This window comes from Microtus oregoni, unplaced genomic scaffold (assembly GCF_018167655.1).
Source record: "Microtus oregoni isolate MIOR12 unplaced genomic scaffold, Mior012 000014F_ref0000157, whole genome shotgun sequence".
Lineage (NCBI taxonomy): Eukaryota > Metazoa > Chordata > Mammalia > Rodentia > Cricetidae > Microtus > Microtus oregoni.
In genome coordinates this window covers 45,727,792-45,742,953 of record NW_024543073.1, presented here as the reverse complement: position 1 = coordinate 45,742,953, position 15,162 = coordinate 45,727,792, and the positions used below count along the sequence as shown (strand labels likewise).

At 48.0% G+C, this 15,162-nt stretch overlaps 1 protein-coding gene across 6 annotated transcripts in view; it reads right to left on the bottom strand.

Moving 5' to 3' along the window:
• Positions 1-15,162, bottom strand: part of Znf827 (zinc finger protein 827) — a 170,742-nt gene that overhangs the window by 51,572 nt on the left and 104,008 nt on the right. For all 6 annotated transcript variants that reach the window (XM_041663640.1, XM_041663641.1, XM_041663643.1 and 3 more), the window contains exon 8: positions 7,868-7,971. In XM_041663640.1, coding sequence (XP_041519574.1) covers positions 7,868-7,971 — 104 coding nt within the window. The remainder of the gene's footprint in view (positions 1-7,867; positions 7,972-15,162) is intronic.

Here is a 15,162-nt window from a genome sequence, read left to right as displayed (position 1 = left end):
CCTGGATATCGTTTGTTTCCTTCTTTGTACAAAGAGAATCTATTTCATTAAAAAGTTATTTAACTTAAAGAAAAAAGAAAATGCTCACGCCAACACCCAATGCTCTATTATTTGTCTATGACTTGGTTGAATGTAAAAAGAATCTGCTCTGTTAGAGAAGACTGAGGGAGATACTTTGCTAGAATCCTGGAAAGCTTTGTATTTCTGTGTCCTCTGTCTATCTGATGTTTCCCTTTCTCTTGGAACCAGAAGAGGTCTGGAAACAAAGATAAATGACACATACCACTTAAGATCTATCTTTTCAACTGCCTCAAAGGTATCATTGGGATCTAACCAGTAGCAGGGCAGGCAAGGGCGACTTGTTCTGTCACACAAGGTAACATCCATTTAGAGTTCAGACAGTGTCCATCAGCTTCCTGACAGTGACAACATAGCCAAGAGAAACATTTTAGAGAGAAGAAAGATTTATTTTGTCTCCCAGATCAGGCACACAGTCCATGGTTAAGTTGGTGCTGCCATTTTCGTACTGTGGTAAGACAGAGAGAGAGAGAGCGAGAGAGAGCGAGAGAGAGAGCGAGAGAGAGAGAGCGAGAGAGAGCGAGAGAGAGAGAGAGAGAGAGCGCATCATAGGGAGACAGAGCTGTTCTCCTCACAGGAGCAGTAAATGTTGGGCCAGGCATGTTCCAACAGCCTTTTTAAAGGCTCACCTACAGTGATGTCACTTCAGCTGCTGAAGTTCTTACAACCTCCCAAGAACGCCATCAATTGGAAACTAACTCTTCAACACATGGCACTTTGGGGGTCTGTAAGAGCCAAAACACTGAGATCTATGACTTGGCACCACTTAAATTAGACTGATTGGCAGGGTGGAGAGCAGAGACTAGATCCAGAATTGAACTGGGGACAGGGACTCACTCAATAGCTCTCTCATCTCTCGCTCTCTCCTTTCAGTGTGTGTGTGTGTGTGTGTGTGTGTGTGTGTGTGTGTGTGTCTGTGTGTGTGTATCCCTATGTGTAGCGTAGCCTGTTTGTATGTGTGCCATGTGGGCAAGGAGGCACATGTATTCAAGTGTATGTGGAGGCCAGAATTTAACATCTTATATCTTCCTCTCTTGTTCTCTGTCTTTTTTATTTATTTGGAGATGGTGGCAGTGGCGGTAGTTAGTGGTGGTGGTCCTCACTGACTAGCTAGACCAGCTGACCAGCAAGCTCTGGCGATCTGCTCATTGCACCAGAGTTAGGGTTACAGCTATGTGCCACCACAGCCAACTTTATGTGGCTGTTTGCTGGGGGATATTATTTTAAGGTATGTTACTTTGGCTTATGTTGTGCAACGTTTGTTTAATGATGTAAAGACGTGTTGCTTTTGTTTGTGCTGCATTTGCTTAACTCTGTGAAACTGTGATTCTTTGCCTGTCTGAAACACCTGATGGTTCTAATAAAGAGCCAAACAGCCAATAGTGAGGCAGGAGCAAAGCTAGGTGGGGCGGGCAGGCAGAGAGTATAATAGAAGGAGAAATGAAGAGAAGGAAAGGAGCGAGAGAGAACAAGAGACGAGTACATCAGGGCAGCCACCCAGCTACACAGCAAGCTGTGGAGAAAGAAGTAAAGAAACGTACACAGGGAAAGAGAGAGGTAAAAGCCTGGAGGCAAAAAGTAGTTGGGATAATTTAAGTAAATCTGGCAAGAAACAAGCCAAGCTAAGGCCGGACATTCATAACTAAGAATAGGCCGCCATGTGTGATTTATTTGTGAGCTGGGTGACGGATCCCCCAAAGAGCCAAAAGAGTGAAACCTCACAATAGAGATGCTGAAAATCTGAACTCAGGTCCCTGCTCACATGTAGGCATTTCCCCAAAGCCAGCAGACAATTTCTAGAACAATCTTTTCATTGAACACCGTCTGACTGTCAAATCAAGTCCTTGAGGAAACTATACTCCCCCACTGCCGACTTGAGGAGTCTCCTTTTGGAGGGGCGCTAACTAACACTCTCTACTCTTGCTCTCCTTATTGATTTATTATAAGTAACAACAAAACACTTTTTATGGTGAGAAAGAATGGGGGTAGGAGTTTACAAATGTTTACATCATCTAATTCTGGGCTCCATCTGAAATAACAAACAGAAGCACAGAGACTCCCAACACTGGGAGGAATCCCATGGAGATCCACAGTTTCCTTCACACCCACTCTGGTATTGTTTCTGGTTTTTGGCTTGATACAGAGCAAACCCTGCTGTGATTCAAAATCATAATAATTGAGAACTGAAGCGCCACATTGTTTCCAAGCAGAGCCGAGGCTTTCCCTGAACAGCTCCTGTTCACTGGAAGACGAGAAAGTGAACCCAGAGGAAGATATGACTGTAACAGGTCTTTCCTGAAGAGCGTCTCGCGTCCGAGTCTTCCTTCTGTAACGTACGTGCTGCACGAGCGAGGCCTTTATAAACCGAAGTACCCCGAGTGACACACACCCGTGATTTCTCTCTCACGCCCCACAGCAAAGCTCCTTTACCCCTTCTGTCCAGTCACCCTGGGCATACTCAGGATCACATGTGGCTTTAGGGGTCCCCTGTCCCTATGCCACTCTGGAAGAAAGAAATGATGTTTTTCATCTCGTGATTAAGGATTCCCGGTGTTACCTCCGCCTAAGATGTGCACAACAGGCGAGGGTCTGGTTCTGAGGGAGGTCCGTCTAGAAATACTGGCACAGCCAAGGCCGAGGCGCGGGGAGGCTCTGTGCTTATTCCGTGTCTCTGAGATGGTGGCAGCTGCGAGCTGCAGATACCATCTGCTGAAGGCAAATGCCTAGTTAACTGTGCTATTCTTGATTTCTTCACAGTCCGTAGTTTCAGCCAATCTCACCCTACTCTGCTACCCCCCACTCACTGTCCCCAATGCAGCCACACACATGAAATTGACCACGGGTCCCCTTGGTATAGCTCTCCACCTTAACTGGTACTCTCACCTAGCGTGGCTGTGCTCCCTCGCAGTGTTGGCTTTCCATGGGAAGCATGTGGAAAAGCATTGACCCCAGCAGTAAACGCATGTGTTAGACATCTTGCACAGTTACACAATGCCTGAGAAAATCAACTTCATAGGGCAAAAGGTTTGTTGTGGCTCACCTTATTAGAGTTTCATGTTTGCTTGACCCTAGAACTCTGCGCCAGTAGCAACACAGAACATGGTGGCAGGAGCTTGGGTTTAGCAAATCTATCTCACCTCACGGTGGCCAAGAAGCAAGATGAAAGCAGGCGAGGCCAGGGCTCTAGGATCTCCTGCAGGGGCATATCTCCATTGACTTAACATTGGGCCCTCTCTCTCTCTCTCTAAGGGGCTGCCTCCTCCCAAGACCATGAAGCTGAGAGCCAAGCCTTCTACACAAGCATGTCACTGAGGGCATTTCAAGTCCAAACCACAGCAGTTTAGGACAATATACCAAAGTCTACTGTTGAAATATTGCTGTGCTTGCTGCATGTACCAGGGATTTTGTAGACTGTCATTGGCCCTACTGAACCTCATTCACCACTGGGAATCAGAGAAAATCCACTGGGCTGACGTTGATTTTACATTTCCTGAGGAAATAAATTTGCTAAGGAAATAAAGAGTAGAAATAATATTTTAATGGTGGCCTTTAAATGACCTAGAAAAAGATTTCTAAGAATACTGGAGCTTTGACTGATACACTGACAAGTTACTTTGTACCAATGCACTAAAAAGACAGACTGAAGAGACAGTCATCCTCATCCCTACCTCCCCATCAGCATCCCCTTTCCTGTCTCCCCATTAGCATCTCCTTCCCTGCCTCCCCATCAGCATCCCCTACCCTGCCTCCCCACAGCATTCCCTTCCCTGCTTCTCCATCAGTATCTCCTTCCCTTCCTCCCCATCAGCATCCCCTTCCCTACCTCCCCATCAGCATCCCCTTCCCTTCCTCCCCATCAGCATCCCCTTCCTTACTTCCCCATCAGCATCCCCTTCTTTACTTCCCCATCAGCATCCCCTTCCCTGCCTCCCCATCAGCATCCCCTTCCCTGCTTCTCCATCAGCATCCCTTCCCTGCCTCCCCATCAGCATCCCCTTCCCTACTTCCCCATCAGCATCCCCTTCCTGCCTCCCCATCAGCATCCCCTTCCCTACTTCCCCATCAGCATCCCCTTCCTGCCTCCCCATCAGCATCCCCTTCCCTTCCTAACCATCAGCATCCCCTTCCCTACTTCCCCATCAGCATCCCCTTCCTGCCTCCCCATCAGCATCCCCTTCCTGCCTCCCCATCAGCATCCCCTTCCCTTCCTAACCATCAGCATCCCCTTCCTGCCTCCCCATCAGCATCCCCTTCCTGCCTCCCCATCAGCATCCCCTTCCTGGCCCCCACTTCTGCACAGCTACCTGCAGCCTCCATATCGCCCTGTTGATTTCAAAGTGGATCACTCTCCCATATCAGTGAACTTTTGGCCCCTCCTCCCTTTTTTCTATCCAGGCTTTCGCTAGTAATGCCATCCTGGGACTACAAGACCCCTGTCTAGCATCATTTTATCCCACATTCCCCAGTGATTCAGCAATCTGCTGCCCAAATGTCATCCAGGGTTTTCCAGAAGCATCCCCAACTCATTCCAGATCTTTAAGATCTTCAACTGGAGCTCCATCTCTTTGTTTTTAGCACTGAACCAGTGAGCAGGAGTGTGAACTGAACATGTCTACGTGATACCCTGGGGTCCAGGTGTATTTTGAGATTCACAGTTCCCTGCTTTCAGGATGGTGAGGTGGTGCAAACCACTGTGCGGTGTCCCAGAGCAGCAAGAGAGCCAGACTTCACGACCTGACACTTCAATAACAAAACACAGGAACTCCTTTGTCATATGCAAATAGACTCTCACTAAACCAAGGGGAGAAGACTTAAAAGTCCTTCATTCAGGGGGCTAGAGAGAAGGTTCGGTGGTTAAGAGCACGGGCTGCTCTTCCAGAGGACCCATGTTCAATTCCCAGCACCCACACGGCAGCTCACAACTGTCTATAACTCCTGTTCCTGGGGATCTGACACCCTCACACAGACATAAATGCAGGCAAAACACCAAAACACCAATGAACAAAAAACAAAAATCATTTAAAAAATAGTTAATTCAGAAACTCTGGTTGGTGGCTATGATTGTTATCTCCTATTTTCAGCTTGACTGGGCTAAAACCCCTTGAGAGGCAGTGAGACGCTTTATGGGGGAAAGCACCTGCTCCCAAGCTCGTGACCTGAGTTTGATCCCTGTGACCCACACAGTTGCCTTCCATCCCCTATGTGCACGGGGCATTAGTGAGGTGTGGGCATGAGAGAGGCAGACTATCAGGGCTGGAGCAGAGAAGGTTAGCTGAGGAGTTGGTGCCCACCTTGAACGTTAGTCACCAATCTCTCACAGTCTGGCAGTTGAACTGAGTAAAAAGGGAAAAAGAGAGAAAGCTGAGCATGAAGTTCCTGCCCCTATTTTCAGCAGGCATTACGGACCATGACTCAAACAAGCCTCTCCAGGGAGGCTTCTGTGTCTCTCCGAGCGGCACGGCAGGGCCCAGGGAGCTGGCCCAAGGATACAGTGGCTATTTGGGCAGACTGAAGGAAGCATGTTTCCCTTCAGTGTCTCCACACCGCAAACTCTGGTTTCTTCATGTTGGTCTTCCCAAGTCAGTGGGCCACCGGGGCTCTTGCCAGTACTTGTCTTTAGTGAGGAGAACTTCGGATTGCTTGTCCCTGGCAATTTAAATCTTTCCATTTTAACTCAGTCTCCGAAGTATTTTCTCCTTCCACACCAAAAGCCAAATTCCTCATTGACTTAGGCATAATGTTTACACATGGGGATCACTTGGTTTCTGGGTGCCTACAGGAGGGCTCTGTTCAACAGCAGGTTGGTTATTCCTTGTGAGGTTTGGTTTGCATGTTTAAAATCCCAGTGACATTCACCCCATCTCCCCCCAAATAAGAGCTAGCTTTAAAAGAGTGAGTTTATCTAACATATAATGCGAATCTATCACCACAGAACACCCCCACATCTATAACACAGTTAAACAGCCTCTGGCTTGTCTCCTCCAAACCCCTCCAATTAAAAATGTCTTAAACACAGCTAAACCAGTTGTGACACAAGCAACATGGGTGTATATATATATATATATATATATATATATATATATTCTATAGAATATATATTCTATATATATTCATGGGATATTAGCTTTACGGATGACAGCACTTTGACAGGTAATTCCTGGGCAGTTATTCTGACATTAGAAAGTCACAATCCATCAACTTAACAGTAGGGCAATAATATTGAGGACCAGGGTGACAGTTTTTCAAACAACCGTAGAAAGCAAACAGTAGCTCCAAGACACCCTGTCTGAGAAGGAAGATAGAAAACTAAGCAAATGTCCCTTGATCCCTAGACCCAACTATGACATCATGTCTTCCTGCGTGAGCATGTTCCCTCCAGAGATGGAGCAGAAATGCTCCATCCACAGAGTCAAAGAAAATGCTGGGGATTAGGTTCTGTTTGGTAGTCTGGAGGTGGGTCTGCCATTGCTAGATTAAGAAGGACGGGCTTGACTGTCCCCTTACACGACACACACGGTGACATAAGCACTTCACAAGTCATGAATTACTCAGCTCTCAACATTCTATGAAGCAGGGCTCCTGGGGTGTGGAGGTCCTTGGATTTGATTCTGGAAAAGGTTACAGGACCATAGCCCTGTTTGAAGCCCTTCCTGCATGCACACACACACATGCATACACACACATACCACAGCTGTGCCCCATAAAAGGACAACACAGTTTCTCTTTTACTTAGAAAATATTATACCATTCTGGAATCTTTGATGGCATTGAAGAATAGATAGTTATATTTAGTTTTTCTCACTTGATAAGAGAAAAAGTAGATGTAAATACTGTAACTGTAATTCTTGCTTGATATCTGTACTGTTATATGTAATTTTACTATGTTGAAGTTAAAACCTTCCATTTTATTTGAACAGAAAAAAAAAAGAAAAGGGGAGTGAAGGATAGGTGGAGAATACATGTTGGTGGCTGAGATTACCAGGAGGGTCAGATGCATGGCTGTAATAGGTGCTTGGCTAAGAGAGACGGAATTCCGGGAGGCCAGAGGCCAGGCCCCTCGGAGGACTGAGTCCCTTCTAAGGACAATGGTGTTTGTAAAGGTCACAGGCTGCAGTGCCTAGATCTCACCCTAGCCTCTCCCAGGTCTCACTGCCTTCCTGAAATACTGGCAACATATACGACAGAATTTCATTCAGGTTAAAGACTTTCCATGTGTGTCTGTGTGTCTATGTGTCTGTCTGTGTGTACACACACGTGTGTGGAAGGCAGAGCTCAACACTGGGTATCTATCCTCTTCACCTGATCTCCACCTTACTTTTGACACAGTATCTTTCATGAACCTGAAGCTTAGGTTTGGCTAGGGTGGCTGCCCAGCAGGCCCCAGGCTTGTTGTATTGTTTCTGCCATCCTGGGATTACAGGTGCGCAGTGCGGTTCAGGATAGGTGTGAGTTGGATGAATCCAGGTCCACACAATGGTGCATCGAGCATTTTAGGAACCAAACCATCTCCCTGTCCTGATAGTTCTCTATTTTAAAGAAAAAGAAATTCACTACATGTACAAAGTAACAGCAAGAAAGAGATTATGGGATCTTAAAGCAGAGCTAAAAGAGTTACCATAATATGCACTTATTTTAGTAAACTTTTGTGGCGTCCCAAAGGCATTTCCCCTTTCTCTAAGACCTGTCTGCACAGGAATAGCTGTGACACCTCAGCCACGAGCATCTGGAAACACTGCAGAAAAGCCTTTTGCAAGCACCGGAGGACGGAAGCACGGTAACGAGTCCTTACCTGGAGCTGGTATTCTTCCATGCGGCGCAGCTTCTCCAGGCAGTAGATCTTTTGAATTGGAGGTGAATGGTGATTGTCTAAATGTGTCTTCTGAAAAGAAAGGGCTGGGGTAGGAGAGGAGCAAGGTTTAGTAAATTAAAGTTATTTAGGACACCCAGTGCATCTGGCTCCAAACAAACACACACAATACTGAAAGACCAGAGCTTTCTCAATGACTTTTAAGAAATATAAATAAGAGTATGCTTGTGACCGAGGAAAAGAGGGCAGGTTTTCTCAGATGAACATCACTCAGGCATTACTTTTGTACCAAAGGTCCACTAATAAAACATCACCCTTACAAAAAAGATTTATTTTTATTTGTGTGCATGTGTGTGTGTGTATGCATGCACTTGTGTTTGTGTGTGTGTGTGTGTATGCACATGTGTGTATGTGTGTGTACATATGGAGGCCAAAAGAGAGTGTGGGATGCAGTGGAGCTGAAGTCAGGTAACCACATGACGTCATGTCAGTGAGCTATCTGACATGGGTGTTGGGACCAAACCCGAGTCCTCTGCAAAAGCAGCAAGCATTTGTAAGCATTGAGCCTCACTCCAGCCCCTAAGACATCACATTGGAAACATAGAGAAACTCAAGCCCAGGGCCAGCTCAGTGCTTGCATGTATTTTTCCTTGCTAACGTGCTTTCTGGGCATGAATTAAGATCACTACTGGTGCCGAGTCAGAAAAAACTTCTCTATTTTCTCCAGTGGAGGAGATGGACACTGCTTGTTCCATAATCTGTCACCTGACCCCTCGGAGACCAACAGCACACATGGGAGGCACACAAGACGGGCCTGGGGCCACTACACTGCAGGCAACAACTGGCTGGGCCCAAAGAAACTGCAGCTCAAGCCGGAACTGGAAAGGTTCTGTAGGAACCCCCGGGCTGAGCCTACCTGATTCAACCTGGGGGCCAGATAAGCCTGAAGCTGTAGCAGAAGCCTGTACCCAGAAGCACTCTTTCCCAGCTCTACTCCTGCCTCCCAGGAGGGCCTGGGATTGGCCAGACCTTCCCAGAAAGCAGGGTGACTGCAGCTTGAAGGCACAGGACACAGAATAGACCCCAGGGCATGAGAAGCCCACACCTGGCTGCCTTTCTAGGTATGGCCCTAGACTACTGTTACAACAATTAAATAAATGTCAAGGGGATGGCAATAGGATAGAAGTAGGAGGGAGTATTTTCATAAAGGGAAGTGCACATCAGTGGGCAATGCAGTTCCACCATCACTGTGAGGCTCCACAGACCATGGCTCTGACTGGGACACTTGGAATTTGTGTCATAAGCAGTAAGCAATCTAATCGGACTTTTAAAGTGCACAAGCTGTGGCTCACTCCACGGACACAGGAAAGGCAGTCTTAAACCAACAGCCACACAGGCTACAAGTGACAGAAACACTTGTTGGCTGGGTGCCTATATTCCAGAACTGAAACTCTAGTCACACCAGTTCAGTGGTGTGACCTCACACACAGTCCTTAACTTCCCGGGGCCTCCATTTCTCCTCTATCAACGGATCATAGTGCCCACACATCAACAGGAGGTGTGAGGATCGAACAGACGTCCATGGGCTGTGTTTTGCATGGTGCCAGTGTGTACAGCAGGTGCTCAATAAGTGAGAACTTTTTAAAAAATGTGTAGCCCAAAGGAGAACAAATTAATCAACTTTTCCCTTCAAGTTAACAAACAGGGAAGTCCCCTTCGCATAGAAGTCATTACACCAAACAAAGGAAAAGCCATTCTGATTTGGAAGTCTTAGTTAGCTGTGGGGATCAGGATAGTATCCAGTATCCAGTTCTGGCACGAGGAAGACTTCTAAGGGTCTAAGGACGTTTAAGGAGTAAGAGATACTGCTGGTCAGACATGGGGCACGAAGGTTCCTGATGCCAGGTAGGGCTGGGCTGAAGCATGGATGAGACTCTGGGTTCCATCCCCATTAACACACACACACACACACACGCACACACGCACACACACACACACACACACCCCATGTCATTAACTCTGACGTTCACACACAGAGTGACACTGCCTCAGGAAAGGTGAGCAGGCCATCGTCTATCATGTTATTGTGGCTCTGTCTGCAGAAACTACCTTTATTTATTTGTTCATTCATTCATTCATTCGGCTTTTTTTTTTTTCAAGACAGGGTTTCTCTGTATAGCCCTGGCTGTCCTGGAACTCACTCAGTAGACCAGACTGGTCTTGAACTCACAGAGATCTGTCTCCCTGCGCCTCCTGAGTGCTGGGATTAAAGGAGTGCACCACCACCTCCCAGCTTATTTACTTATCTTTGAGACAGGTTCTCCGGGCTGACCATGAACTTGTTCCATGGCCAAGGATGATCTTCCTGCCTCTGTCTCCCAGGTGTTGACATTGCAAGCCTGTGGCACCACAGCTGGCTGAGCCACCTTGAAATAGGAGGACTCGGAGGACCTAGGAGAAACTTCCTTCTGGGGACCCTGAAATCCCAAGAGCAGCCCTTGAAGTGTGTTTAGAAATATCCGCACCACTGAGAACTGTGCCCTGCCCCCATTTTTACGGATAACCATTACAGATATGGCCAGAGATTGCCCTCAGTTTTCCAGCAGCTCCTTAGTGAGTGCCTGAGATGGGTGGGCCTGGGAACATGAGAGCCACACCCACCATGGTTTGAGAGATCAGGATGTGAGCACATCTGGATGAGAGGCATGTCCCAGCCATAAAGGACGAGATAGGGAGTGGGACGAGTGGCTGAGTCAATGCAGGAGAAAGGCACTGGATGATGGGGGAGGGTGGCCTGGTCTAGGAGGCCCCAGATGATCTGAAGGAGGGTAGTGTTGCTGGGTTCTGAGAAGCCTGAGGACCATGGACTGGGGACAGCCAGCATGTGGAGCGGCAGGAAAGCCACAGAGAGAGAGATGAGTGGGATTCCAGTGCTGGGAGCACGGCTTTGACCTCAAACAGATGCGCTGCAGTGTCTTCAGCTAGTGGAGAGGGAGGCAGGGAAGGACTTTGGTTTCAATTACTGACATAGACAGCCTGGCATGTGGCCACACCATGGTACATACGGGAAGTGGCGATGGTGGGGGGCAGTGCTGCAAGCCGGCAGAGGGCATGCAGATGGAAGAAGGCTTTAAGAAGGAGCAGAGACGACCACAGGGCTGTTGACACCTGGGAGAAGTGGGCACGGGCTGCCACGCTCCACATGGGAAACAGCCACCCGGGTTCTGCAGCTAGCTGTGCTGGGCACTGCTGCAGCTTACCACCCTCTTCCATAGCCCAGGTCCCCGCGAGTGAGCAGTGCAGTCCTCGGAGGAAACCGAGTCAAAAAGAAAAAGTGATCTCAGGTCAAGGCCACTTCCAAGTTAAGTTTTCTACTCTTTATGGCAGCTTTATCCTGTGTAGAAAGAAAGATGTCTTTGGAGGCAAGAGAATGTGAGGAGTGTCATGCCAAAACCAAAAATGCACCAAAAAGGAGCATCCATGTATTATGAAGTCAGAGGATCAATGCAGAAAGGCCTAGAAGTCACGGAAGTCAAGTTAGTCATGAAGAGAAGCTAGGTTAACAGAGCACTAGTCCCAGGCTAGACCACTGCATTGACAGTATGAGCTTAAAGGACCGGGTAGGTTGACATCCATACTGGCCACTTAATTAAGAGACTTGTGTCAAATAATCCCTCCAGTCCAAGTTTCATCACTGTGGATGTGGTTCAGACCTCATCTTCCAGGGGTACCGTCAGGGCTTACTGAGGCTTACATAGTGCAGTTCTAGTACTTAGTGCACTCACGCTGTTTCGGGCGTGGCTTCAGGGAGCCCCCAGAGGGCCTGTGAGGACACCCACCATTATGACATCCCTATCGTACTGATAGACTTGTTAGGGAAGGGGTGAGTTGTCCACACTTGAGCTGAGGCAAAGTCTGAATCCAGGGCAGCTGCCTTCATTGTCTGCCTTCTATCCTGAGCAACATGGACCCACGGGTCTTTCTCAGAATCCATGTAAGGAAGGAACAAACGAGGGAGCAGTAGAGAGAGTCTCAGTATGCAGGTTGGTAGAGAGCAGGAGTAAGCTCTGGTTTTTTATAAGCTGAGAAGTCCAGGGAAGTGAAATTGACCTTAGTCAGTTTCTCTCTAAAACCTAAGCTGTGCCCCAGTTTTCTAAAACTTCCGCAGCCCCTGAGCCACGCCCTCCTATTCCCCCAAGCCACGCCCTCCTATTGCCTCTGCAGGCAAGCTGCTCTCAGCTGGGCCTAGGTGAAGAGCGAAGGCTAAGCAGGGTGTGGTGGCTCGTGCCTGTAATCTCAGCAACAGAAGATGACCTTAAATTCCAGCCCAGCTTACTACATAGATCCAGGCTAGCCCTCACTATAGAATGAGACCCTCTCAAACATATAAAAAAAGAAGGAAAGGTTAGGCTCCAGGGCACTCTGGCTATGAGCACCATCTTCATATCCTCACCATGCTGGAGGAAAATACCCTTGCTTGGAGAGCACCAGCCTTGAGGGCTTGGGGCTCTAAGCAGAGGTAATTTTACTTTTGGCTATGTGTCGAGAGCCACACCCTACACTTGTAGCTTCCAGCTGCACAGGGCAGAGGCTTGTGACATGCAGAATCCCAACGGCTCTCAATGGTGCTGGACTCTGGTGCTCAAAGCATCATGGTTAAGAGACGGTGAGGATGCAGTTACTGCTTGGTGGGGGAAAGTCCCAAAGGTACCTGGGGCTCCCTTGCCCCCACAGGGAGCAAAACAGAAGGGAAACAAGCCAGACTTTAGGATGGACAGGGAAGGAAGTTTGTACAGTCCTTGAGTCAGAAACCCAAGTTGGCTACAAATCATTCCAGAAAATGAGCCGGTCTGTGACTGTCACAGGGCCCTTGAGCCCGCTCTACAGCACCCGATCTATAAAGAGCTGTAGTGGCCCCCATAGGCTCATGGGCAGAGGCACTATTAGATGTGGCTTTGGTGGAATAGATATGGTCTTGTTGGAGGAAGTGTGTCACTGTGGGGGTGGGCTCTGAGGTCTCATATATGCTCAAGCCATGCCTAGTGTCAGCTTCCTACAGCTAGCGGGCCAAGATGTCGGACTCTCATCTCCTTCTGCAGCACGTGTCTGCCTGCACACCATGTCACACCATGACAGTAATGGACTGAACTTCTGGAAATGAAAGCCACCCCAATGAAGTGTTTTTCCTTTATAAGACTTGCAGCGGTCACGGTGCCTCTCTCTTCACAGCAATAGAAACCTAATTAAGACAGAGGCCACTATCAGAAGGCAAGAAGAATGGGGCTGCAGATGTGGTCCAGCTGGCAGAGCAAGAGACCAGAGCTCACTGAGCCCTGAGTTCAACTGATGCACCAAGTGAGCAGGCGTGGCGGCCAACCTCTCAGTAACGTACCACATGGGACATGGAGGCACGAGGACCAGGATGAAGACGGAAATCGCCTTTAGCTACCTAGTGAATTCAAGGCAACATGAGATCCCACCCTCCCCCACCCTGAAAAGGGTAAGTTTGAGGAAGTAAAAAATGAATGGATGAATGAAAGAATGAAAGAAAAATTGGGGGGAATAAAAGAAAAATGAGAAAGAAAAAATTATATTTTGGTTGCGTTGTTGGGAACGTGGCAGACAGCAGTAACGAGTCCCCAGTGGGATGGGGTCATAGGTTATCTTCATTTAAGAACACCAGTGTCTACTCTAGTGTGTTCTCTTTGCCTAGACGGAGGCAGGCGACCTGGTCAGCTCATCTAAACAGTCCACACAGTCAGCACCCACATTTAGGAGCTGGGTGAACTTCCAACAGACCCAAGTCACCTGCTTCCTTTCCTGTTGGTTACTGAGGAAAGACACCTTCTAATCTATTAGCTATATGAGTTTCTTATCTAGATAGAAGTGAAACGGTTTTTGATGTGTATGATCATTTTTCCCCTGTAGCAAAAAATCTAAGAGCTAAGATAAGAAGTGGCAGTCCTGTCACCCGGAGTGGCCAATGCCAGGCCTCACATAGCACGGGCTACGGGGTCAACAACACAGGGCTGCACAAAGAGAGATTTACAATAAATAATAAAGCCGTCCGTAAAAGATTATGGCTCTAAACAGTGATACATTTCACTAAGTGCTGGGTGGTGGCACAAACATCTCCACCTTTAACATCTGAGGGCCAGCAGGACTTGTTTCCATGTGAGCAGAAAGCTCATGGGCCCACAGTCAATCCCGGAACCAGCTTTGCAGGAGTTCCCACAGGAATGCTAGGACAGAGCAAAACACTGGAGGAAGGGACGGAAGGTGAACGTAGCCTGGAAGAGAAGCCTTGAAGGTGAACGTAGCCTGGAAGAGAAGCCTTGAGGGCGGGGAGGCGAAGCTGCCAGTTCAGCACCTGCCTGGGCCAGCATGCGAATCGCAGTTCAGATTCCCAGTGACTGTGCATAGAGCCAGTGTGGCTGCGGGTTCTGAAATCTCAGCACTGGGAGGCAGAGACAGGCGGAGCACTGAAGCTTGTGGCCAGGGAGCCTCACCAAATTAGTGAGCCCCCAACACAAGCTCAATCATGTGAGTGTGCGTGCACACACACACACACACACACACACACATGAAAGAGAGAAAGAGAGAGGGAGAGAGAGAGAGAGAGAGAGAGAGAGAGCGCGCCAATAACTTCACCTGGAGTAAGGACAATGTCTTCAAAGTAGCAAGTAGCCAGGTGAGTGGAAGGATTGCCAAATGGTTAGAGCACTGGGGTTTGGTTCCAGAACCCACATCAGGCAGCTCACAGTCATTTGTAACTCCAGCTCCTGGGTCTCTGATATCCGATTCTGGGGACACCTGTGCGGTGTGTGCACACACACACACGCACACACTTGCCAATAAATAAACAAAATAAACCTTTTTGAGGAAGCGACTGCTGTTGCTCTTCACAATGAGGAAAGCAGTCTTGGAGCTCTGAGCCAGGAACGGCACAGAAACAGAATGACAGCGGAGACAGCGACCGCCCTGTGACGGTTCTTCCTGGGGATGCAGAGCTGCACATCAAGGTGGAGTGGATCCGCATCAGAGACAAAAGGCAGATTATCCTGACAGATTTCTATAGTGTGTGAAAGAAAGTATATTTTCAAGACCAAAGTTTCTTAGTTATCTGTTCATCTATGTACCTGAATTTTCTCTCCCCAAATTCTGGGTAGAAAATACGTCTAGAAGGTTTGAGTTCATTCTGAAGCGATCAGGAAGCTGTAGCTGAGAGAACAATCTTCCACTTTTCCAAAAGCCACAAGAGACAGCTACCCCAAGGA